This window comes from Corvus moneduloides, chromosome 18 (assembly GCF_009650955.1).
Source record: "Corvus moneduloides isolate bCorMon1 chromosome 18, bCorMon1.pri, whole genome shotgun sequence".
Lineage (NCBI taxonomy): Eukaryota > Metazoa > Chordata > Aves > Passeriformes > Corvidae > Corvus > Corvus moneduloides.
In genome coordinates, this window is record NC_045493.1 from 11752756 (window position 1) to 11779338 (window position 26583).

The following is a 26583-nucleotide window of genomic DNA, read 5'->3' on the forward strand; positions in this document are numbered from 1 at the left end:
CAGGCATCTATCTGCCCAGCTCAGGCTCGAGGAGCACTGACAGCTTGAGAACATTAAAGTTGGAGCTGAGTAATCCCCAGCACTCCCAGGGCTGGGTAAGAAAAGAGACAGAGGCTGAGAGAGCCCATCACCCATCTTTATTAAGTTTGAGTGGCTAATGAGCAGCATGGAAACAACAGCGAGGGCATGTCTGTCTTCATTAGCCTCCCCTCTGGACAGACTCCAGGAATTAAGTACCATTAAAAAGTTACTTCTAAAAAATAAAGCCATTGAGAGGTTTGCTCCCTTCTGAAAAATACCCAGTCAAGCTAGGAGCTGTGTCCTGTGTGAGGAGGAGCTACTTTCTCTCTTCCACACCAGCCCAACCCTTCACAGAACAAGAGCAGGTGCCAGTGCAGCACAGGTGCCAGCTCTCAGGTCCTGCACCCTCAGCCAAGCACAGCCTTGGCTCTGGAACTTTGCTGCCACATGGGAAATCAAAGGAGAAGCAGTAACTTTGTTAATCAACTCTGCTTAAAGAATAACTGGACACACATGGTCCTTCCTCACCTTTTTTTTTACAGTGAACTTCACCAATCCCAGTCATGGCCATGCTTGGCCCCAGGCATCCTGTTTTCGCCCCCGACACGAGCTACTCTTGCTGCTCCTTTCCGCAGATCGTTGCTCACAGACATCCTCAAAGGACCATAACAATTCCTGCTCCAAGAGGACTTGTACCCCAGCTCACGGCACAAAGCCCAGCCTGACCCGGGGCCAAGGGCTGGCAGCAATAACAGGGCCCTCAGCAGCCCCTGGGAAGCTGGTTTGGGTGACTTGGCTGTGGGTGAAAGTCTGTGAACAGGAGGTTTTAAACAAAAACTGTTTGCTGTCCCTGCTCCTGCCTCCCCCTCCCCAGTTAAGGTTAGTAACACCATACATTCCATGTTAGCAGCAAGGAGGTGGTGCCCCTGATCAGGATTCACAGTAACATCAGGCTGTCGGCACCTGGAGTACAATCATCACAGATTAATAGTTACAACAGGCATGAGTGGATTAAGGACCACGCTAATATGGTTTACTGTAATACCCCTTCTTAAAAAAATAGTTTATTCCTAAACTAAAAACCACTTAGTAACTGGTTTTTGGAGCCCACCAGGCAGAGCCCGCTGCAGCCCCTGAGCCCTGCAAAGTGATGGAGTGTTGCATACACTGACAGAGAACAGCCAAGACAGCACACGTGTCATGACAGACATTCAGAGGGAGCAATCAGCATAAAGCAAGATTGCTTAAGGGCTTCTGTGTGGGAACAGTTCATGGCAGTGCTTCCTAAGCCGCGTCCGACACCAGCACCGCAGCCGCGCTGTCGGAACAGATACATTCTATCATTAGGGAAAAGCTGAATAATCAACTGATATATTCATTGCTTCTAATGCACTAGAGAACACCACAGGCTAATAGGCTCAAGCAGAGGTGTTTGCTGACCACTTGCCGAGTGCTGAATGCGTAAGGACAGGTGAGATTCTTCAGAAGAGAGCAAGAACTGCTGTAAACAGTTTGACTCCAACAATCTGTGGGGCTGTAAGGTCAGTGGGGCAGCGCTGCTGCTGCACGCACAGGCAGCACCTGGACCTGCCCAGCCCCGCACTGCAGGAGCTGCTTGAAAAACCTTTCACCAACTTCTTCTACATCTTGATGTCGAAAAGGCCGAGTTTAACCAAGAACTACAACGCTGCCGTGCGCCCCAGGGCCCAGCACTCCTGGCCACAGGAATCCTGCCCGGGGGACTCGGGGCAGGGCTGGGTTAGGATTTGAAGACGTGCACGGCCCGCACGACGTACTGGCGGCAGATGGGGCACTCGCTCATCCTCTTGCCACACTTGGTGCAGGTGACCATGTGGCCGCACTCCAGCAGCACGCAGTCGATCACGGCGTCCATGCAGATCCGGCACAGGTTCTCATCGTCCTCGTTCAGCTGCATCTTCTCCCCCTCTGGAAACCAACAGAGAGGGAGGTCACAGCTCTGGGGCCTGCAGAACCAGGGCAGTTCCAGCCCAGCCCCATCCCCTCACATGAGCTTTTTTAACCCCCAGCTACAAATTAATCGGTATTCCTCCAAAAATAAGCAAAGAAATAAGAACTAGAAAGCCTCTCAAGTGAACATCCAATATTTAGCTTCATTCTTTAAACCCAGAAACTATTTTCAATTCACAATGTAATGTCTGTGAAATAATGTGCTGGATTAAGATTCAGAGCATGTTGGTTTTTCATCTTGGAGCTCACTGTTTGGCAGAACGCTTTCCTCAGAAGATTAAACACAATAATAATAAAACAGACTAAGAAGTGGAAGCCTTAAGTAGGCCATAAAGGTGGCAGAACTGAATAAAACCTGTCAATTTTCATTGCAAATAGTCAACATCCCCATCAATACCTGAACATGCCATTAGACCATGGTGAAAAAAATAAACATTAAAGTTTTCTTCCCAAGTTTTGTGTGAGCAGGAATTGGTCTGAGGACAAATTACACAAGTGAAAGATTCCAACTGCTGCATGGAGTAGAGGGTAGAACAACAGCCACTGAGCAGTAGCCACAGAACCACAAAATTTATCATGAACATGTGAACTGAGACCAAAACACTTGGACTTTTGTCACTGTAGATTTTAATTCTGCAGTAACAGACCTGAAGTGCCCTGATCTGCATGGCTACAGCACAGCTGTGGCTAATGTCCTGTGAAACCCAGCAAAGCACATGGAGGTGCCAAGTTTCAGTTCTCTGAGGAACCAGTTCTCAGTTGTGCAATTTTACCTTCACCATGGAAGCTGAGCTCTCCAAGCTTTGGAAGAAAGTCTCAAAAACCCAGCACAGTCCTGGAAAGCTTTGTTTAATCACTACTGTTCAGCTACTCTAGGGGCACCTTGCATTGTTAAAACCCATTTTCCAGGTGTTCCAGCAGAGCAGACCAAGCTCAGACACCGAGTTCTTCCACTGGCAGAACCAAACCAGAAACTGGAAACCAGGAACTCAGTAGTTGTAAGAAAGCGGAAATAAAGTATAAACCTACGTGTCTTGTGGTTCTCCTCATTCTCTCTGTATAGTCTGCTCACTTTTTCCACAAGTTCCCATTTTTCACAGCATCCTGAGTAGTTGACAAAATTACAGGCGAGTATTTCCTTCAGCTGCCGGACACTCAATCCTTCGATGTCTTCCAGACTGGAAATATCGGACAGGGATGCCCTCGCTCGCTTCCTGGACAGCCCCAGGGTCTGAAACACATCAGTTGTGTGGTGTTGAGCACCAGAGCTGGAGCACACGAAGCTGCAGCAGCTTGGCTAAAGTTTAATTCTTTTTGAAGCTAGTGTGTGCAGACATTCATTGCTCGACACAGCAAACTCTGGAAGAACCCAGAGCATGAGGCCAAATGTTGGCAGAGATCTAAAAGACTTTATGGTGTCACATGCCAAAAATCTATTCTTTGGATAGTTCATCTCACCTGCTCTTCTGCACTTTCTTCTTCTTCATTGTTTACAGATGTTTCCATTTGTCCCTGTGTACAAAATGAAACTCATCAGGATAAAAAACCATGTTATTCCCTTATAAAACACTTTCCTTCCTACCAAGGTGATCACAGGTGACAATGAAATGACATTTTGACGTTCCAGTTGCTACTCATCAGTCCAGGTTTAAGTCACCTCTGACCTGAACTAGGAATCTTTGCTAATTATCTCCAGCTTTCAGATGCAGGATACAAAAGGCATTTTTCCTGCCCCTCCAAACTGTACCAATTGGTGTTTTATTTTAAATCGAGACAGAACTATTAAAAAAAAAGATATAAAGTAATACTATTGCATAAAACTTGTTAATCACTGTACCTGTGAAGGTGTCCCACTTCCTGTGCTTCCTCTTCTGTTGGCAAGTTCTCCTGGATTTGACATGGATACAGACGTGGAAAAGGGATGGGTAAAAAAGCCCGAAGTCTGTGACCGTGACGAACGCAAGCTGCCAGCGTCCATGTCCTCCTCCGACCCCAACCCATGGTGGCACAGCACCAGGTCCACCAGGTCTTCCTTCTCTCTGCAGGTGTCCGTGGGGATGTTTCTGAGGATCAGATACTGACGCAGATCCTTCACTTTCAATCTCATTAGCTGAGGGCGCTGGAAGGCCGTTTCTTGCAGCAAGTGACAAGTGGAACATCTCCTGAGATTCTCTTGTAAGACTGAGCAAACGGAGCAAAAATCCTTCTTGCAGTCACAACACACGTGCTGAGGGGAGAGGAGGGAACCATTCAGCTGTGCATCACAGGAAACAAATCCAGGCCCTGCTCTCTCCTTCTCCAGGCTACAGAATTTACTGTTACTTCTTCCACTGTCAGTTGTGACAGACATCATTTTTAAGATTTAAGTCCAGCAAACTGCCCTGTCAAACAGTTTTGCAGGTGTCCCAAGAGAGTCCCTCGCTCTTTTGACACTACTGAAGCCGATTTGTGGTTTTAGTAAAAAATACTATGAATAAACAGATGAATAAAGTATTCAAGTTGTAGATTAGACAACAAACAAAACTAAAACCAATGTCATGGTCTGTTAAAATACTTTTGAACATACTGTCACTGCTCCTTTCACATGTGTAACAGTATAACCCCAAACTTTACAGAACCTACTGCTTCCTCAACTGATTCCAAGAACTCAAAGTAGGGCTCGAATGTGAGGAATCACATGGGAGGGACACACTCCCAAAAGCCCAGATGTCACTTCTGAAGAAAGCTTTGTTCAAAAGACTCACAATACACAAAAGCTGGAATAGACAAGACTGTCAGCATTCCAGCTGCTGAACAAACCCAAACTCCTCAAGGTTTTCAGGATTACAGTAAATTAATATTGGCTTCAGCTATGTCCTTACACAACACTTAATTCAACAAAGCCTTGCCATGTGAATAGGACACATAAGGGGAAAACAACACACAAACTGAGGGAAGAGGTTTCATGATCATCTGAAAGAGCTGCAGAGGATTAGGTCACTGGCAGGAGAAAAGAACAATCCTGAACAGTTATGATACACAGAAATAATATAATATTAACAATCTCAATTTTATCTGCATTAACTCACCAACCTGCCTCCTAAGGAAGGAAGAGGCTGTTGGAGCACAACAGCACTGAGCAGAGCGAAAGCTGGTTAGGAAACAACCAGAACTGCATGAGAACTTCCAGAAAGAAGCTGGAGTTTGTGAGTTTTTAACTTTTCCATCACCCAGTTTGTTCACTCCAGTACTCAACCACTGTTTGATGCCATCTTCAAAACCAGATTTGCTTTACTGTTTAAGATTCTGAAGCTAATACGTATCTTACAAATCAGAGTCCATTAATTTTCAGGCCAGTCCAGATGCAACATGTCACTGACTAATGAACATCAGACTTATTAACTTCTAATCCTGGCTGACAGTAATTTCCTGTGACTTCAGAATAAGGCACTTCCTCCCTCCCTGCCTGTATCTGCCTCAGGTTTCTGAGAAACACACACTCATCTCTCAGCATGCCACAGATGCGTTCATAGGGGTAAAAATACTGTGCAATAAGAAATATACTCACTTTTTTCCTAAAAACTGAAAAGGAAAGTCCACAGGCTTTGCAGACGATGTTCGTGCCGGCTGCAGCAGGAGCTGGATATGCTGAGAAGTCTGTGCTTGGTGTAAACCTGAATGGGCCAGCACCTCCCCCAAAGCCAGCCTGCTGGCCACGGACTGCTCCCGTACCCATGACTTCATTCAGCAACCCGCAGCAGGAAGCCCACATGGAAGTAGCTCCCGCCTGAAAACATCACAAAGCAAACGCAGAGAATCAGTATCTCAAAGCCCACATCAGATGTGCCTTGCTGCTGAGGAGCTACTTCACTCCATCTGTCATCATCCCAGGAGCATGTGGTGCAAATTCCCGGAGCTCCAGGATTCCAGCACGCTCACGGCTGTGACAGACCAGCTCCACTCCCAGCTGAGATCCAAAGTGGGAAAGATTTGCCTCTGAAAGGCCAACGCAGGCGCAGGGAGCTCACACTCTCAACTCCTTTTCTAGAGAATTCCCCACAAAAAGAGTCAGGAATTTGAGGAGTGATGCAACAGCAGAGCAAGGAAGGAGTGACTGACAGCCCATTGTAGGTGAGGGGCAAACCCTGAAATGGTGACAGGCAGAAACTGCAACTTCTCATGATTAATGCAGAACTGTCCCTGCAGGATCTGCTCCAGAACTCATCCAGCTCTGGTATGACTCACAACAAAACTCTCTCTGAAATAACATTCCTGGTTTTCAAACTTGAAAACCAATCTTCATTAGAAGATAATTACAGTCTGGTTTCACTGAGAAGGAAATGTTTGTTCAAGACCTCTCTGAACCTCCTTGCTTTGTTGCCTTACAAAATGTTTAACAAAAGTTAAAATAAATCTAAATGAACTTACTTTCTATTGATTGGATTTCAGTTTTGAGTCACAGTCTTAAAACACTGCAAAAAATTCTGAACACATAAACAAAGTGCTACTTTTTATCCTTGGAAGCCCTTAGCACTGGATTCTCTATCAAAAGTGCACAGTCTACTTGAAGGTGGAATTTGGACTCCAAGTTGGGCAAGTCACAAGTTTAATCACTGTCAGGTGGCTCTCTGAGACCTGCTAGAAAAAAACAGGAGGGGCAAACAGAATCACATCAGGTTCTCCCTGAAAGGAAGCTGACAGGTACAACTTCCTTTAAATTTTTTCCTACTTTTTTCTTTAACAGCAGTTCTCTTTCATTCCAGGACAGCATCTTTTTTTTTTTTTTTTCCCCAAAGCACCAAGACAGAAAATAATTGCTTTTGAGACTTGTAATTCTTGCTGTAAAACCCCAACCAACCAGAACACACACTTCAGCTCTGTAACGTGGTGCTTTAATTCCTGTAGTAACTACACTAATTTCTAGATGAAGTTGCACATTTTCCCTGAACTGAACACAATCCTCTTACATTTTTGGGAACTTAATGCCAGAATAACTGGGGATAGGCCAGAACTTCTCCGTTCAAACCACAGAGCACAAAAGGTAAGAACAAGAGCTTTAGTTACAACATCAAACATACATTCTAATTAAATCCTCTCATCTGTTAAATCCACTCGTCATTATGGGTATTTCAACAGCAGAATTATCATGGTGTAACAAGAACCCTCTGTGCCCTGGGCACCCCACGCACAGGACATCTTCCTCAGCCTCCTCAGGATGAACTCCAGCGGCCCTTCCCTCACACAGCTCACATCCCAGCCTCAAACTAAGGCTTGTTTTACACTCCTCCATTATAAACACTGTGGAAACTCATCAATATTAATTTCTCCTGGACAAAACATAATTATCCTAGCTTATTAGGCAAGAGGAATTAACTTTCCAGAAATACATCCTGAAAACCAATGTCAATCCAACAGAGCTCCGAGTTTTAAAACTTGGAGCTTCTGAAAAATACTTTCTCTCATCTTTAGGGAAAGCTGTAGCACAACCATTCCTCTCATTCATCACCTATTCTTCAAAACTGAGGAGCTAATTATGTATCTACAAGATTTCAAAACAGCCTCAGATGCATAACGGAAAAATAAAATCATTAACCAAAAGGATCTTTCAAAATTCAACTTCCTTTATTATACAGCTATGGCCTGTTTAGGGGGTCACAGCAGCAGCAGGACACACAATGACTAAAAGGATGTAAGACATTTGATACCACAACCCCGGCCTGAGAGTTTAACACCTGCTTCTTAGACTTATTTTATTCCAGAGCCTGTAACAACTGTTCAGACATCACTGTCAACAGCAAACATACGTATTTTTAGGAACTTTTTGTCACCCATTTTGGACACAAGAATGCTGTTGATACCTTTATCTTGCTGCCAACCACTCACTTAAGGTGAAAGGTAGGGCTAAGTGGGCATTAATTTTCTCCTTAACCTACATCACCTGTGGATTCCTTCTATGCCCTCAGGTCATGAACTCATAACTGAATTACAGTGTCTAGGCTCTCCATATTGCTCGGTAAAAGAAATGACACCGTGCTGAAAAGCACCAACACGACACGCAAATTAAACAGGCTAAAACAAAAAAAATCCCTCTCTTGAGAGTTAATCAAAACAATTCCAATTTCTGCACCAAAACTATCAGTCTCCACTGCCATGGACAGGCTGCCATCGGTATCTTCCCTCCCCATACCTTATGTGCATCTCACAGGAGCAAAATGCTGCGTTCCAACTTCTCTGCTGTTGCTTTTCGCTTTAAGGGTGTTTAGTTACCTGATGAGGATTTCACCTGCTGCTCCTGCCACGCCTGTGCAAGCTGGGTGTGCTACCAAAGCCGCAGAACGACAGGAGAGCGGCGCGAGGGATTTACTTTTAATCATTTTAACCGAAACTTCCTCTTTACACCCACCCTTAGACCAAGCAGAGCTTTTCCGGGACGGCACAACAGCCCCGGGCGCGACGCGGCGCCCCAGCGGAGCGACCCGGGCTCCGGCCCCCCGGGAGCCGCCGGTGTGCCCCTCACGGGCCCGGCCCGGGCCCTGCCCGGCTGCTGACTCAGCGCGGGGGCCCCTCGGCTCGGCGGTGCCGGCCCGGGCGCCCCTCAGAGCGCGGCGGGACGGCGGCCGCGGCCTGAGGCGAGCCGGGAGGGGCGGCCCGGCCCGGACATCCCGCCGGGTCCCCCGCCCCGTCACCCTCCCCGGTTAGCCCCCTCCTCCCTCCTTCCTTCCTCGCAGAGGGAGAAGCGCTCTCCCGGCCGGATGAACCCCTCACCTTCATGGCCGCTCCCGCCGCTCCAGCGCCGCGTCGCCCCCGCCCCGCGCCGACCCCGCCGGGCCGCCGCTCGGAGGGCGGGCCCTGCCGCCGCGCCGCACGCCATTGGCTGCCGCGCCGCCGCGCCGCGCGCCCATTGGCTGCTCCGCCCCGACGGCGAGCGGGCGCGGCCAATGGGAGCAGAAGACACGGCGGGGCCGGGGGGGGGCGCGGAAATGCCCCGAGCGGGGCCGGGACACGCGGGGGGCAGCGATGGGGCAGCGATGGGGCAGCGATGGGGTCATTGAGAGTGGCACCGATGGGGCACCGATGGGGTCACTGGCAGTGGCACCGATGGTGGCTCCGAGGTGATCTTGCCCCTCCACTCGAGCCTGGGACATCGGCAGTGCTGAGTGCAGTCCTGGGCTCCTCAGGACAAGAGGGAAGGAGCTCCTGGAGAGGGTCCAGTGCAAGGCAAGGAGAAAATGAAGGGTCTGGAGCATCTCTTACGAGGAGAGACTGCTGGAGCTGTCTGCAGAACAGAAGACTGAGAGGGGATCTCATCAATCCATAAAAATATCTCCAAGGGCTGCCAGGAGGATGGTGCCAGACTCTTTTTGGTGGTGTCCAGTGACAGGATGAGGAGGAATGGCCATAAACTAAAACACAGGAAGTTTCACCTCAACATGAGAAAGAACTTTCCATTAAGGGTGGCAGAGCACTGGAACTGCCTGGGGAGGTGATGGATTCTCTCTCTGTGGAGCCCATCCAGCCCCACTCCCTGGCCTTGGACACTTTCAGGGGCAGAGCAGCCACAGCTTCTCTGGACAACCTGTGCCAGGGCCTCCCCACCTTCTGAGTAAAGAATTTCCCCCTAACACCTAACCCAAATCCACCCTCTTTCAGTTTTATTCTACCAAGCCCTTTGGTGAGAATCATTACATTTGAGAAAAGATTTATTATTTAAAAATCCACTTCCAGCAAGCTCCTAGATGCCATTATTATCTTCTCTAGGCTTTGAGTGGGGTATATATTTAAAATAACAATCATAGGTTGCAAGAACTGAAAGCTTTTAACCAGATTACATTAAAGAAACCCCAGCAGTACAAACCTGACCAAGGCTTCAGGAAAGCTTTACATAAGAGCACACAGGGCCAAGAATAAGGCAGGCCTTTGCCAAAAAGAGGAACAGACGAAAGTGGCTGAAAATAAATATGGAAAACAAATCAAATTTACCCCTAGAAAGGGTTGGATGCAATCTGCTAATTTCTGCAGGAATGATCTATTTTTGGAGCAAATAATATACAAGAACTGGGTTAAAAAAAAATGGTGTGTAATTGGCACGTGAATGGCACAGTCCTGGCAGCTTCAGGAGTAAGAGCAGATACTTCACACAGCCCAACTTCTGGATTTGCATTGACACCATATTTTAATTCAAAATCAGGTCACCTTTTTTTCAGAAATGTTTATGCTCCTTGACAAGCTTTAGATATGCTCTGAACTTCTACACACGACTTAATAAAAAATGCCTTTTTTTTTGCAATGATAGCTTGCCATTTTAGTCAAAGCAACTGAAAAAATTGAAGAGACTTGTGAATACAACATTGGAGCTTGCAATGGCACATTCCTCATGCTTCTCATGCAAGAGATTGCTTTAAGACACCTTAAACATATCAGTACAGTTTGGTTTTTAAAAAGTTCTGTCATCTAAACTCTGTCGATTCAGAGTCACCCTTGAAGTACCAAGTTATACACATATTCTTGTTAATAAAATAAAATTAAAACATGAGAACTCCCCATGCAGTCACTGTACTGGGGTAAAAGCTGTCCCAAACCAAGCAAAACCCAACATTTTCCCTTTTTCTCTGTTAAGGATTTGCTAACAAGAAATCCTCCCAAACACAGATGTTTTAGGGAGTAACGTGGGACTGACGGAGCTGAGATCTGGTGACAGTGCTGGCAGCTGCACTTGCCACTCCTGCCTTAATTTGGGCAGATCTGGATGAATCATGTCCTTAACATGTGATTTGAGATGACTTTTACAGCATTAGTGTGCCCAGACAGTAACCACGCCGAGGGTTTTAAATGAGGATCTTTAACTCCGCCAGCTACTCCGTGGGTGAAAAGGAGCATTTCAAGAGGTTCTATTAATAAAAGCCTTGCCCTCGCTGAGCCTTCTGGACTGTGCCAAAGCAGCATTAAAAGATTTAAATCTATTACTGTGAGATGTCCCATTTCCTTCTGCCACCAAATAACAAGTGACAACGACTCGCTGCAGCTCCATAATCCCCCAAGGTTTCACACAGCGCCAGAGACAGAGGTAGAGGAGTGATTCTTCCCAGGAATATTAATTTGGTTTTAATTTAGCAATCTGCAAAATTTAATAGTAAAGTTAAAAAAGACAAACTTCATCACTGGGCTTTATCTGGGGATTTCAGGTTGGATATTAATGCCTGTAGGAAGAATCAGGGAATCACAGAATCAGAATGGTTTGGGTTGGAAGGCACCCTAAAGATCATTTATTTCCAACCCCCTGCCATGCGCAGGGACATCTTCCACTATCCCAGATTGCTCCAAGCCCTGTCCAGCCTAGCCTTGGACACTTCCAGTGATGGGACAGCCACAGCTCCTCTGGGCAACCTGTGCCAGGGCCTCACCACCCTCACAGGGCAGAATTTCTTCCCAATATCCCATCTAACCCTGCCCTCTGCCAGTGGGAAGCCATTCCCCCTGTCCTGTCACTCCATCCCTTGTAAATAGTTTCTCTCCGTATTTTTGTCAGCCCCTCCAGGCACTGGAAGGCCACAATTAGGTCACCCCAAAACTTCTCTTTTCCAGGCTGAAGAATCCCAGTTCTCTCAGCCTTTCCTCACAGGAGAAGTCCTCCATCCCTCTGATCATCCTGGTGCCCCCTCTGGCCTCCCTGCTGGGCACAGCCTATTTTAGATAAGATAAAAGATGACTTTTTCAACAGTGTTACCTAATCTTGAATTTAATACAATCAAAGTCATCTCTCACTGCTTTTTTGGAGAGCTGGTTTTTAGGCGTGAGAGCTGATTTAAATATATTTTTAAAGTGTATTTTAAATGTTCTCTCTGCACCACGCACTGAAGGATTGGCAGCAGAGTTCACACTTTGGCTTCAGAGCCTTGCACAGAAACATCAGAACCAGATGTTTGTCATTTCCTTTTCCCTCCCAGTCCTGCACAGGCCGGCTGCAGCCCAGCCTTTATGTCATCCCCCTCCCCTCCCTGCCCTGCCATGCCACCAGTTCCGTGTTTCTGCCCAGGCCACAGTGCTTTATTTTCAGGAAATGTCAGCAGATTGACCTTTATAACATAATAGCTGCTGTTACTTCCTGCGTTTTGTATTCAGATACAGCTCAATGAGTTCATTGAGGGCGAGGAAACGATCATTAATTACGCCAGCAGCAGCAAGCTGCAATGTTAAGTTTCTTAAATGTAAATGTATCCTAGAAAATTACTCCCCGCTTGATTTGCCTCCTCCTCCTCCTCTCACCACCTCCAGGCATGAATCAGGAGCAGCGCAATGGAAATCCCCGGGGACATGCAGATGTATAATAATATTGAGTTTTGTTTTGCTCTCACTTACAAAAATGAGAACTATTATAATAATTGGAGTATTTTCTTTGGGAATATGATGCCTTAATGAAGTACTTTAACAAGTTATTGAGAAAATAAAAACTTACATGTGGAAACATCTTTACGGCATCACAATTAGCTTGCAGGAAATCCAGAGAAGAGCGAATTCACTCTGTGGTGTTCTCTGCAATAAGGAAATGCTCGTGTCAGAGTATGTAAAGTATTAGATAGGTGGGTTCATCTAAATATTGCTGTATAAAAGATGTAACTTTTTACCCCTTGGGGTGTTTGACTTGTGGAATCCTCCACTTTGCAGCTTGTGCAGAATAAACAATGTATCCTTTTTAAACCAGACTCTGTGTTTAAAGAGCTAGGCAACCCCACCAAGACACTGCCCATGGTCATCTGTACCTCACCTGGCCTCTATTAATCACAGGATCATTAAAGTTGGAAAAGACTTCCAAGATCATCAAGACCAACCTGTGACCAATCACCAAACCCTAATCCAAATTGCCATGTCTACTTGTTTTTTGGACACTTCCAGGGCTGATTGACTCCACCACTTCCCTGGGCGGCCCCTTCCAATGCTTCACCACTCTTTCAGTGAAGAAATTTTCCCTAAAATGTCCACCCTGAGCCTCCCCTGGCCCAGCCTGAGGCCGTTCCCTCTCCTCCTGTCCCTGTTCCCTGGGAGCAGAGCCCGACCCCCCCGGCTGCCCCCTCCTGTCAGGGACTTGTGCAGAGCCACAAGGTCCCCCCTGAGCCTCCTTTGCTCCAGGCTGAGCCCCTTTCCCAGCTCCCTCAGCCGCGCCTGGGGCTCCAGACCCTTTCCCGGCTCCGTTCCCTTCCCTGGACACGCTCCAGCCCCTCAATGTCTCTCTTGGCCTGAGGGGCCCAGAACTGACCCCAGGATCTGCGGTGCCTCAGCAGTGCTAGCACACAGGGAAAATGTCTGTTCCCTTATCCAGCAGATAACTCCTCAGGGATGCAGCTGCCCAAGAGCAGCCCATCCCCACGCTGTCCCCAGCCGCGGCCTGGCTGCGGTGCGGGGCGGTGCGGGGGAAGCAGCCCCGCCCCGCGCGGACCCTTCTCTCCCCGGAACGTCTCTCTCGCGCCCGGCACGCCGGGCAGCTCCTCCGTGGCGGCGCACAGTCCCTCCTCTGATTGGCTGCGGCACCGCCCGCGCGCCGGCGCGGGGGGCGGTGATTGGCCGGCGGGGCGGGCGCGCGCGGTTTCCCCGGTGACGGGCGGCCCGGCGCCGCCATGGCGAGCGTGCACGAGAGCCTGTACTTCAACCCGATGCTGACGAACGGCGTCGTGCACGGGAACGTGTTCGGTGTCCGCGACTGGGTCACCCCGCACAAGATGGCCCTGCTCGTGCTGCTCAGCGAGCTGGGCCGCGCCGGCGCTCAGCTCGGCCTGCTGGAGCGGCGGCGGCTCAACCGGCTGCTGCTGCCGCTGCTGCAGGTCGGGGCCCGGGCTGGGGCGGGGGGAAAGGTGAGCCCGTTGTGTCGTGGCCTGTCGCGACATGTCGATGTCCTCCGCAGGGTCCGGATATGGCGCTGTCGCGGCTGCGCAAGGCCATCGAGGAGTGCTGCCCGCACCTGGCCGGCTCCGTCCACATCAGGTGCGGGGAGCGCTCGAGCGGGCGGGGCGGGGCGGGGGAAGGGCCGCCGAGGCCGCTGTGTGAATCCTCTGCGCTGCTTGTGTCCGCTCTGAGCGCTGAAAGGTGGTCTAAAACTTGTAAATGTCAGGTTTTAAAAGCATATATTTGAGCCAAAACTCTACTTCGACAGATTTCTTACTTGTCATAACTAAGTTCTGAAAGGCACGAACAGCAACAGTTCCAAAAATCTAATCAATCAAAAAAATTATATTTTAAAAATAATAAAAAAAGGGGTTCCTATTTGTTTTAAGAATAACCATTTTTGTCTAATTATTCTCTTTTAATAGACACCTGTTTAAAAAGAAAAAAAGCCCAAGCCTGATTATTATTTGGCTTATTATCAGTATTTAATACGATCTTATTTATCTCACTACGAAAACCACCTGGGCCCAAGAAATTAGTTATCACTTGGTTCTGTTTGTGTTTACTCATTTATACAGGAAGCAGAAGAGTTATTTTGTTTGATGTCTATATTAATACCCTAAAAATGTAATTTTCTTCCCCTGTTTAGGTTAAAACTTATGGCAGAAGGAGAACTGAAAGATATGGAACAATTTTTTGATGATCTTTCAGATTCATTCTCAGGGACAGAGCCAGAAGTTCATAAAACAAGTGTAGTAGGTAAGCCATCATTATCCATAAGCTGGTTTTGATGTGATATCTCTCACTGATGTGACTCCCTCAGGATACTGCTTTGTTTTTCTGGGGAGGTGTAAAATTGCACAATGTCATTTTTCTCTTGCTCGGATGTTGCACATTAACCGATAGTTTTGCATGTTGTGGGGTTGATGCTGATTTTAGCAATTTATCTGTGAGATTTGCTGCTAAATTATGACCAGATTTACACCCTGCAACACTGAGTTGTATCATTTGGTAGGCTGAGATAAGACTCAGTAATTTCTATTCTATTTCTCATTAATTTCTATTTAATGAGGAACTAAATGACGTTTAAGCTGCTGGCCATGATTTTAGTCTCCTGTCTGAAGCAGCACCTGACAGACCATGCTCACAGCAGGTGTTTCCCTCTCCAGGTCTGTTCCTGCGCCACATGATCCTGGCATACAACAAACTTTCCTTTAGCCAGGTCTATAAACTTTACACAGCACTCCAGCAGTACTTTCAAAAGGATGAGAAAAAGAACGGAGCCGATGAGAATGAGATGGAGCTGACAAGTCCAGAGGAGCTGGATGGGAAAATGGAGAAAGAAGAACTTGACGGGCCTTTAAGGTGATATATTTGTGTTAAAGTCTTTCCCACCCCTTAAGAAAACGAATCTTTTATTTTATTAAAGTCTCCTACAGCCGGGCTGAGATTTGTGGCCGCTCGTTTCCTTGGTGCCACCGTGTGGTAACATTTGTCAGTGGCTCAGTGGCTCGTGAAGGTGGCACTGCCCCATCCTCATCTTTGCTTAGGGAGCCACAGGCTAAAAGGCAGCAGCTGCCAACAATTCCCCTCTGCTGAATGACTTCTCTGGTTGTCACGTGCTAAAACTGTTGGAGAGGCCACTTCTGCTTCCAACAGGGAAAGATTGCTCAATAAGGAGAAGTTAAGTTGAATGGTTTTGTTTTGCTTTTCACCCTTCTCCAAATAAAAGAACTCATGTCTATTTACCTCAAAAAGGAGAAGCAAATACTGAGAGTTTTCACCTGCTAAACAGGTGCTCCACTGTTAGAAGAATCCTGAAAGTATTTTATATATCCATAAATTTAAAATGTACTTTGCAAACTGTATTTGTATAAACTTTTGCAGGAGTTGCTGCAGCCTGAGTCAGACATTTTGGGGTCTGGCTGTGTGCTGGACTTGCTGTTTTTCCACAGAATAAATGTCTTGCATACCAGCTGTTTCCAGCAGTGATGGATGTGGCCAAAGTGCCAGTTCATCTCCTTGGGACTCTCTTCAGAAGACAGAAAGAACAGAGCAAAGCCATTTGAATATGTCAGCCCCAAATGTTCTCTCTGCTGTTTTTCTTTAGGGTTTTTTAGGATGTATTTAGGGTAACATTGCTCTCGACTACAAGAGCAGGGTTGAAGCTGAACTGTGTGAAATCGTCTGGATTGCTTACTTTGATATAGTAAATTTTATTCTTTATTAAGTTTTCTCAGCGTTCTTTCATGCTTTGAGCTATAATATCTCAGAAAACTTTATAAAGCAAAAGTGTGGGGTGTCTGATAAAATGCATTTCCGTGTTGCCTTTCCTTGCCCCTGTTTCTAACCAGAGTGTTTCTTACCAGGGAAGAAGAGATAGCCTGCAGTGGGCCTCTTTCCCAGAAACAAGCAGAGTATTTTCTTTCTCAGCAGGTATGTTAATTCTCATTAAAGTGGAGAAAATGTTCCATAACATGAATTTCACCTTGAATTTCATCCACCGTGTCAGCCGTGATGTTTTCTCTGATGTGGTGGAGACTTGTTGATATCTTGCATGTTGTTGCTCAGTATGAGCACTTGGGGCTATGAGTGTTTTATCCAGACATGTCACCATATGCTGATATTTGGTTCTGAGAAGGTCCTTCTGCTCTGCTTGCCTCGTATTTCTGTGAAATGTGCAGTTTTGTTGGTTATTCCAGCTGGTAAATAAAAAAGGGAACGGAAATACACATGGACACAAATGTCAGTAATTCAATAGTCAGTAATGCTAATTTTAGTAACTACATTTTGTAATTTTTTATTAATTGAACAGCTTGCCAAAGCAAACTGTGGATTTAGGGTATTTGTTTTCCTAAGGGTTTTTTTTTTGTATGAGAAGATACATGTAATTCCAGTGAGCAATGTGTGGCATTAGTTCTACAGAATCAAACTGCCACTGTCATAGTAGACAGAGCTGCTACAAAATCTTCTTTAATGTCCTTTCCAAGCAGATAACAACCTGACAATCCTGTACCACAATATATTTTTATAGCCCTCCTTATGGAGTTACATATCTTATTTGTACTGTTCAAATTTTATTCCAGGCTTCTTTACTAAAGAATGATGAGACAAAGGCTCTTGCTCCAGCATCTTTACAAAAAGAATTGAACAACTTGTTAAAATTTAATCCAGACTTTGCTGAAGCAGTAAGTATCTTTTTCTTCATCCAGAATGGTTGTAAAGGGATTTCTTATCTCTAGAATAGGATTATTTGGGAGTAATTTATTCTCTATTGAAATATAAGTACACTATAAAAGTGTGAGCAAGTTGCATGTGAATGTTTAGTAATTCAGACTAAATCTCCTGAAGGTACAGAAACCTTAATTAAGCAAAGTACTTCCCCTTCATGCACAGATATAAGCCTCTTAATTTTGGTGGGACTGAGTGCATTCTTGTTCAACTAAATCTGAAACTTACTTATTTTACCCACATTTTCCTAAGGAGTTTCAGGCCTCATACTCCTGTAGTTTAAAAATCAGTATTAAGTGTAATGTCTGTTAATTTTGCTGGTTGTTGTTCACTTTGCTTCTGGTCCTCAATAGCAATTTATACTGAAAGCCATAGACAACTCCCACTGAGGGGAGTTTCCAGACCTGTGGTGTGAGCTCTTGCTTTGTCCCTCAACAGCTTATTCTTGAGCAACTTCCATAAATTCAACTCTTTCCTGCCTTGCTTTCTACCTCTTCCTCCCAGCAGCTGTGGGCCAAGGTAGACAGGATTTTCCTTGCTGCTGTTTGGAAGGGTATCCTTGAAAGGGCTGCCTTAGTCCCTGGCTGGATTTCACAGCATAAAGGATTATCCTGCCCAGGTCTCAATGCCAAAAAGAAAATATGTAATTTAGCATCTTGTTTCTATCTGCACAGCATATGGAAGCAGTCCTGATGTTTCTTAGTGTCTTCCTGAGTGCAGACACTGTGGGAGTCCTGCCTCCATTCCCACTCTCACTTCACACGTAAATACAGGGATTCCATCTCTGTAGAGATCTCAGACTGGCTGGGATCATTCTGACAGCCAGATCTTGTAATCTTCACCATTTGGCAGATCCTGTTAGGGCAGACAACCAATTTTGTCCAAGAAAGTACCTATTTTTATCCAGAAATTCCGCACAGGTCGTGTCAGTATTGGTGCAACTTCTGATCCAGCATGCACTCCCTGGCCGTGCAGTATTTCATGGTTCCACATGTTGGGCTAAAATACATACTGTTATAAACAAAACTCTGGTTTAATATCTGTACAATTAAAGCTGATTTTGCTTCGCTTTTCAGCATTATTTAAGCTACTTAAACAGCCTCAGAGTGCAAGATGTCTTCAGTTCCACACACAGCCTCCTGCATTACTTTGACCGGCTGATCCTCACGGGGGCAGAGAGCAAAAGCAACGGGGATGAGGGATACGGGCGGAGCCTGCGCTACGCCGCGCTCAACCTGGCGGCCCTGCACTGCCGCTTCGGTCACTAGTAAGGAATTCACCCGGGGGCATCTCAAAATGCTGACAAAGAGACCTTCCCTTCCTGCTGAAAATCCCTTCAGGGGCTTTCTTTAACTTGACAGCCGGTGTGGTTGGGTTGGGAGCCGTCTTTCGGTCTTGATTTGTTTGGGTTCGTTTTTGTTTTGACATTTATTTGGTTTCCATAATAACTGAGCCATCTAAGAGTTGACATTTGTCTGTGTCCTGGGTATTTTAAGTGTTCAATTACATTTTCCTGACCTCAGACGGGTCAGTGGGCATGAATGCCTATTTTCATCCATATTCTCAAGAAAGTGTGGTTGGTTTTCTGCAAGCCAAGGTAGAACTGATGATCTGGCAAAAGAATAATTAAACAAAAAAAGCCATCTGAGCTTTTAGAATTTAAAATGCCATACGGGTAGGATTTATTTTGTTGATAAAGCTGGCCTACCCATCTTCACTTATGGTTTGCATTTATTGATTGCTGCCTGGAGGCATCATGTGAAAGGACTGGAGAGGGGAAGGATGCTGCAAAGTTGAGAGCAACAATTTCTACACAAGCAGATTCTAAATACTGCCCCTGTTCAACCAATAATTTGGCACCATGGCATGTACAGGGTTTGAAAGCCCATGCAGGGGTTACAGCTGCATTTTGGTTTGCAGATGCTGTCAGGCTTATTGTCCTCAAAGCCAGAATGCACTGCTGAGTGCTGGGAGGAAAACACAGGCTGTTAAATCAGAGATCTGAGTGCATTATGCACAATTCAGATCAATATTCCTCTGGATCAGGATGCTGTATCTTAAGCACTGTGGGAATACTAATTGTTCTCCCTCTGTCTGCTCATAGCCAGCAGGCTGAACTTGCACTTCAGGAAGCCATCAGGATTGCCCAGGAGTCCAACGACCATGTCTGCCTGCAGCACTGCCTGGTGAGAGCTCTGTTCAAATGGGGCTTGAGTCGTTCTGCTCAGTGAACTGTTGCAGAACTTCTCATACAGCAGCATCTCACCCAGGGCATTTGACTGCCCAGCAGTGGGGTGACATCGCTCCTGGCACACAGGACAACAAGCTGTAGAATCATGGGATGTTTTGTTGCAGCTCAGGTTTAATTTCCTAAGCAGGAATTGTTACCCTAAGGATCTCAGTACTAAGCTCAAACTTTAGTCTTAGATGTTGTAAAAAGAAGTATTTCATAAGCTTCCTCCTTCCTGCCTGTTGACTTCTCAAAGTGTAACCAGCCACCTTTAGAGCAAGCAAAGTAGGAGGGCAAGACTTGGATTTCTCTTTATTTTTTTTCCCTGTAATTAACACTATAATGAATTTACATCAATGGTATCAAACTCCTGAGGTGCTGCATTCCACAGTTCCCTGTGGTTTTGTGCATCACTGAACCTCCAGTGTTGGCTGATGCCACACCAGCATCCCAGCCTAGCTGCACTTCTGATATGTTTTGCTGTGCAGCATTTAGTAGAAGTTTCATTAGAATCAATCCACAAGTGGTTTGTATTTCTAGTGAGTTTCTGTGCATTCTGTAACAGGAAGCCAAGTTAAAAGTGCTGCAGCCATCAGTTATTTGCAATGAGATTTTGATCTTTTTCCTTGCTAGAGCTGGTTGTACATCCTGGAGCAGAAGATATTCGATAGCTGTGTTCTGCTGGAGCACTCTGTGAACAAATCCTTACATTTTGGGTTGCCAGTGAGTCCATTTCATCAATCCTTAACTTTATTCTGGGACAAACCCATGTGGTGGTGGGGAGTGTGTGTGATCAGAGTTTGGGGTTTTGTGGCTGTTCTGATCAAAATACCTGACTGGATTTAAACAAACATGTTTTAACACTCCAAAATGCAGCTGTTTCTATGACTTTTATTCTTCATATTAATAAGCCAGAGTTCAGTTGCTTTAATGCCAGAGCATTATTGCAAGGTTCAGTGGTTTTCCTTCTAACTTGTTTGATTTTCAGGCAGAAAAGCTCTCTGTGGCTACTGGCCCAGGCACCATTTTGGCACAATCTGGTGCTCAGGGGACGTTCTTAGGCCTCCATCTTCCCTGAAGCTCAGTGCTGATGCCTCTGGCGGGGCTTTGAACACATCTACTTGTACAGCTCTGTGAAATCTTGCAGGGCAGCCCTCCCCTTTGGTAGTTTGTGCGCTGGATCTGTTGTCTGTTAATGTTTATTTCTGTCTTCCCCAAATCTGCAATTCCTTTGTTAAGAGAATTGTTCTAAAATGGACTCAACCGCTGTTGTTGGGAGATAGGAGCAGACATGGCCCCTTTGTGGGAAGGACAGCAAAGGCTGTGTTTTCACAGCAGTTCTGGAGAAATCCAGGTACTGGTCCTGTCCTCCTCCATAAGATTTCTGTGTGGGGGAGTGGAAATTACCTTTCACATCTAACAAAATGACATTCATATATGTGTGGGTGTGCATAAGTGAGTATTTAAAGAAATGCCTGGAGCAGTGTTCCTTTGTCTGTGCTGTCTTTTTGGGATTCTTTTTTAGTAGTTTAGAACTCCGCTCCAGTGTAATTTGCAAGCTTGGGGTGCTCTGTTATCTTCCAACACTGTAGGTATGTTTTTTTCCTTCTTCCCAGTATCTTGCTTCCTTGGGAATACAGTCCTTGGTTCAGCAAAGAGCTTTTGCAGGAAAGGCTGCCAACAAACTAATGGATGCCTTAAAAGATTCTGATCTGTTGCATTGGAAGCACAGCCTGTCAGAGCTCATTGACATCAGCATAGCACAGAAAACAGCCATTTGGAGATTATATGGCCGCAGGTATTTGCTTTGTGTGGAACTCCTGGATTAGTTACTGCACTTGTTAGCACATAATGCATTTATATAGGTGTAACAAGTGACTGTGTCTCTCCAGTGCACTAAAATAAAGCAATCAGACTGTGATTCAGTGCAGGCTGAGTGCAATTATTTCCATTCTTTTGTGTTTCTTTAAAACTCACACTGAAGAAGAGATAGAGTTTCCATTCAGTAGTGGCAAATAGATCATAAATTGTTCCTGTGCCCCCACTTTCAGCATCTCTGTTCTTTGGCTGTGTGCAGCTTTCAGTCTGTAGTACTTGCTGTGCCTGCACAGTCCAGAGTCCTTGGATAGCAGTTGTTTTACAAGTTTTCCTTCTCCCCAGGCCCCTGGCTTAACCAGGCAATGTAGACTACTGTCAAAACAAGACCATAGATTAAAAATGGTTGTTGTTTGCTGCTTGAAAACTAAAAGATACTTCTCTTGCACAAGCACCATGGCACTTCAACAAGCCCAGACCTTGCTGAGCATGAACAGTCTGGAGGCTGTGAACGTGGGCGTTCAGCAGAACAACACCGAGTCCTTCGCCGTGGTGTTGTGTCACCTGGCAGAGCTGCACGCCGAGCAGGTGAGCTTTAGGGCTACTTGCACTAAGTGGCATTTGGTGAGAGGACGTGTGGGTGTTACTGACAGAGGGTGCAAGACTTGACTTGTGGTTTCTTCTGCCTTTTAAGCCTGCTCTGGGGGCAGAGACAATGCAAGGTGTTTGCTTGGCAAATCCCTTCCCTGAGGGTTGTGCCTAAAGGGAGGGGAGCAGGGCCCGCCCTGGTGCATTAATCAGTGTTGTTCTGTGTTCCAGGGGTACTTTGCAGCTGCTTCTGAAATACTGAAACACCTAAAGGAGAGATTCCCTCCCAACAGTCAGCATGCACAGGTAGAACACTTATCATTCAGCCTGAATTTTCTTCTGTGTGCCTTGGGCTGTACATTTTCTCATTCCCCTTGGCTCGTCCTCATGGGAAGCTGTGTAGCATCGGCTTTTTTACAAAAGCATGGAAAAGCTGTCTGCGTTGTTTTCAGACTGGTGAGACGTTTCTCCCACCACAGCCTCCTAAGATGAAACTGTTTAAGTAGAAATTTCATTAACAGAGGAATATACATCTGCTTCATGAGCACATAGAGCAGTTAAATGCTCTGCATTGATTTGGAGCTTCAAAGTTCTGTTTAATTAGTGCTGCTTATTTTGATAGATTACAATCCAGAAATAACTGAGATAATAGGCTAATAACCTGGTTTTTGTGTGACTCTGGGAAACATTACCACAGGAGTCTATAAGGTAGTATTTACATTGAAGTGTTCAAGATCCCATTAAATGTAGTGTGGTCCTCTTTTCACTACAGAACAAGTCTACTTCTCTAAAAGTCTCAAATCATTAGTAATGATTTAAAAGAGCCTTTTTACTTAAAATGCAGTCAAGTAGGTGAGCTTCGATACTGAAACATTAATCCTGACCTGAGCATTTCTGTTGGGGACAGTAATTCAGTAAATCCAATAATTGGACAGTGGAGTTAGTGTGTCTAGACATAAATACCCAGAGGGGAAAATAAAAAGTAAATTCTAACTTGGGATTAGAAAATGAGCAGGCACAATTTCTAAAACTTGTTTCTGGATGTTCTTTGTTTAGCTTTGGATGCTGTTTGATCAGAAAATACAGTTTGAGCGAGCCATGAATGATGGCAGATACCACGTAGCAGATTCTCTTGTAGCAGGAATTACAGCACTTAATAGCATTGAAGGTGTATACAGGTAAGAAATCATGGGTCTTCATGCACTTGCAGGTGTGTTCCATAAAGATAATGAAAAATTTAGCAAAATGATCACTGGCAGTCACATATCCTTACATATTTTTTCCCTTTCCAGAACTAGTTAAGGTCATGTTGTCTAACCTAGAGGGCTATTCCCGTAGAGCATTTCCTGCAATAATAATTTGTAGTTGTTTCTCTGGGCATTTTAAGAACTGGAATAGCTGAAGTTGGTGTTATTCTAGAGCTGTGAATCCATTGTGGTAACTTCTTCAAAATCTGCTGTACTCAAATCTGAGCACAAAGCAGATTTTTATGTCAAATAGCTGGGGAGGGAGCTCAGGTCTTGAGCGAATTCCTCTGTGGCCTGCTTTCTACATCTCCAAAATGGAACAATGTGATTTTTTTTCACTCACCTTAATGGGCTCTTGTTTCTAAATGAGAATGACGTATTAAAAATAGTTACAGTTAAAACTTGTTATTTGATGAGTATGAAAACCAGCTTAGTGTTAAAAGAATTTCGTGTTGATTTTCAATGATGCAAAACACCTAAAAGCAGCCAGTGCTAGTCAGCTGGAAGATCAGTATTCAAGCTGTGGGACCTGATGCTTGTCCTTCTGGAATTGGACTGATCATGAATTTCCTGATCTTTAAATATTCTGCTCAGTGTCTGGTTCAGGGTGTTTGTACCCAATCCCTGTTGCTGTGCATTTGGTCCTGACTTCCCTGTTCTCCATTTTCCTGTTGCTCTGTATCCTTGTTAGCACAGGCCAATTTTAGCTGCTTTACCTCATACCTGTTTTTCTCACAGATAATTACTTGTGCTTTCTAGCTTGCATGGCCTCCCACTTCTGCTGCCTGTTTGGCCTTTGGTTTTGGCAATCCCTGGTTTCTATCTAAAGCTGTTTTATGAGTTTGATCCTTTCTGCCTGGGAGTTGTCCAGTTGGCATCAGTGAGATCTGTTTTTCCTCCTGTGTGTGCAGCATGTGTACACTTTGTCCGGGTGCCAGTCTGCAGCTAAAAGAAACACAGGTCACAAAATAGAGACCTGTTTAACTGTGTTCTGAAGAGCAGAATTCTATCTAAAATACAAAAATACAGTGATGTTTTCTTTCTACCACGACAGAAAAGCCATTGTACTGAAAGCCCAAAATCAAATGTCAGAGGCACATAAACTTCTGCAGAAATTGTTGATCCACTGCCAGAAAATCAAGAACACTGAGATGGTGATTAGGTAAGAATGTTTCATTTTCAGAGTATTAAAGCCACTTTTCAGTGATTAGAATCAGCCATTTCAATTTGTCTGTGTTCAGACTTCACTAGTCTTCAGATTACCTGCTGTGATTCAGAGATTACAGAGTCATTTCAATTATTAATCACAGTATGGAGGAATCCTCAAAATATTGTGGCATTGAAACTTAAGTTATTTTCAATACGTAAACTGAAAGGTGATAAATTTAAAGTTCCAGGAAGGTTTGTGGAAGAAGGAAACACTGCATCTAAAATAAATAGGGAATGGAAATGTGTGTGTGCGTAGTTCTACCTTGGTGTAAATCTTGAGAGAGCTACAGTGTTATTTAATCTTTTATATGTCTGTGGCATCTCCTCTTAAGGGTGTAATTTAAATTTATTGTATATGCAGCAGCATAATTCATAATAAAACCAATACCATTATGGATGGAATAATTCCTTGGGAAACAAGTGGACATTTTTCATCCAGAGTAAAGGTTTGTAACTGTTTGCCCCTGTTTGGTTAGCGTGCTGCTGTCCATAGCAGAGCTCTACTGGAGATCCTCGTGTCACACCATCGCACTGCCGGTGCTGCTCCAGGCTCTGGCCCTCGCTCGGGAATACAGCCTGCAGTACTTGGCTTCTGAAACTGTGCTGAACTTGGCTTTCTCCCAGGTAGGTCTGATTTGTGTTTTCACAGGGCTGCAGGGCAACATTTATTCTGGGGGTCTGGATGCTGTTTTTACTCCTGTGAGATTTAAGAATACAACCTTGCTGGAATTAAATTGTTGATTCTGAAGAAGCATTCTCTGAATGTAAAAACCTTCGAGGAAGTTAATAAAAGTTGAGTTTCATGTGTATTACTAAAATGTATCATTATTGCATATAATCAAGCAGCATAAATTTCCCCTCTCTTAATGTCTTCAGTTATTTTTTTATGCTGGTGTTTTGGCTTCCTAGTAGCACAGGTTGGCTTTTGTGTTAAAAATAATGCTCCTAATGAGTTCAGTTATATTGTTTATTCTGAGAGACATGGCTGTCAGCACTGACTGAGTGGAGAAGCCATTCCCAATCATTTCAGAGAGCAGCTCATTTCTACTGACAAGTTTTGATTTAAAAGAAGATTGTGGGGAAGAAGTTGAAAAAAAAATTGTGTGCATTACATCATGTTATTAGAAACAGACATGGCTTGTGTTGATGTTCCCTGAAGATGCTGCTCATACCAGTGGATTCCAGTGTGAGACCAGCCAGTATTTCTTTTTCAGCTGATCCTTGGCATTCCTGAACAAGCCCTGAATATCCTGCACATGGCAATAGAACCTGTCTTGGCCCACGGAGCCGTCCTGGACAAAGGCTGTGCCATGTTCTTGGTGGCCAAATGTCAGGTGGCTTCTGCGGCTTCCTACACTCCACAAAAGAAGATTGAAGGTAGTGTGAAGAGTAATTCTCTCTGAAACTGTGCTCAGAAGTGCAAACCAGTGTCTGTACTGAAATCCTGCTACACCAGAGTGTGTTACCTGGTTATTATTTATAATTAATTTGGAATTAGTTGTTCAACAGCTGTTTATGATGGAACATTGTTTATCTGCATACTTTCACATACACATTTTGCAGCAAAGTCTGAATAATAGAAACTAGCTGAGAGATCATGTTGCTAAGACACAAATGGTTTTGAAAAGCTGAGGAATTTATAATTGCTCTCCTTAGACTTGAGCTGCCTTGCTTGGAGTTGTCACTGTGGTATTTTCGTAAATATTACTGTCCCCCTTTTTCCCACAGCTTTGGAATCTGCTATCTTGAATCTAAATGAAGCCAAGACTTACTTTGCTAAAGTGGACTGCAAAGAGCAGCTCAGAGACGTTCTCTACTTCCAAGCCCGGCTGTTCCACACCCTCGGCAAGACCCAGGAAAGGAACAAATGTGCCATGTTGTTCCGTCAGTTGCACCAGGAGCTGCCAGCACACGGTGTCCCCTTAATCAATGCCTTCAAGTGATGCATTTAAAGATGAGATTTGTTTGTTTTCCTGGTTTGGTTTTGTTTTTTATGAACATCTTTTTATTGTATCCAGTCACCTGTGTTTCAGAATAACTGCCAATAAATCATGGTCTGCTCTTGAACAAACTTGTGTTTTGTAACACAAACGTAGTTTTTCACCCATTTCACTTCTATTCTGTACTTGAAATTAAGAAATTAGTGGGGGAAAAAAGAGAAAAGACTCTCTTGACCATGTTATAAACACACTGAGGGGAGTAGTGCAGTCACGAAGAAGTGTTCTGTTCTTAGTAGTGACATTTCCTGAATCAATGCAGGCTTTATGAACACGGGTACAAAAAATAGTGGAAAATGTTTGTGCTCTTTATAAGTGGTATGGAAGGGGGAGTCTCATTTAAAATGTGTCCTTGCTTTTAACCTGTCTGCAGTTGCTGTTTATGCTGTAGAAACAGATGGTG

At 45.0% G+C, this 26583-nt stretch overlaps 2 protein-coding genes across 5 annotated transcripts; one reads left to right on the top strand and one right to left on the bottom strand.

Annotated features, from left to right (window-relative positions):
- Positions 1-115: 115 nt before the first annotated feature.
- RNF34 (ring finger protein 34) lies at positions 116-13359 on the bottom strand. 4 transcript variants are annotated; one of them, XM_032127992.1, is made up of 7 exons: positions 13241-13359; positions 12443-12519; positions 5558-5776; positions 3848-4237; positions 3469-3522; positions 3040-3241; positions 116-1968 (listed from the first exon to the last, which is right to left on the bottom strand). In XM_032127992.1, the coding sequence occupies exons 2-7, from the start codon at positions 12452-12454 to the stop codon at positions 1781-1783; spliced, it is 1065 nt and encodes a 354-aa protein (XP_031983883.1). In that variant the 5' UTR covers positions 12455-12519; positions 13241-13359; the 3' UTR covers positions 116-1780. The 4 variants fall into 4 exon arrangements, with proteins under 4 accessions (XP_031983883.1, XP_031983884.1, XP_031983887.1 ...); XM_032127993.1 differs by lacking the exons at positions 12443-12519; positions 13241-13359 and adding an exon at positions 8755-8816; XM_032127996.1 differs by lacking the exons at positions 12443-12519; positions 13241-13359 and adding an exon at positions 8257-8409.
- A 198-nt stretch (positions 13360-13557) lies between these two features.
- On the top strand, positions 13558-26254 carry ANAPC5 (anaphase promoting complex subunit 5). The gene is made up of 17 exons (XM_032127991.1): positions 13558-13802; positions 13883-13962; positions 14513-14622; positions 15033-15228; positions 16233-16299; positions 16950-17051; positions 18171-18361; positions 19199-19280; positions 19958-20047; positions 20941-21122; positions 21592-21727; positions 21959-22033; positions 22784-22905; positions 24029-24136; positions 24660-24807; positions 25398-25560; positions 25912-26254. Exons 1-17 carry the CDS (start codon positions 13599-13601, stop codon positions 26124-26126), a joined length of 2271 nt encoding a protein of 756 aa, XP_031983882.1. The 5' UTR covers positions 13558-13598; the 3' UTR covers positions 26127-26254.
- The last annotated feature ends 329 nt before the right edge of the window (positions 26255-26583 follow it).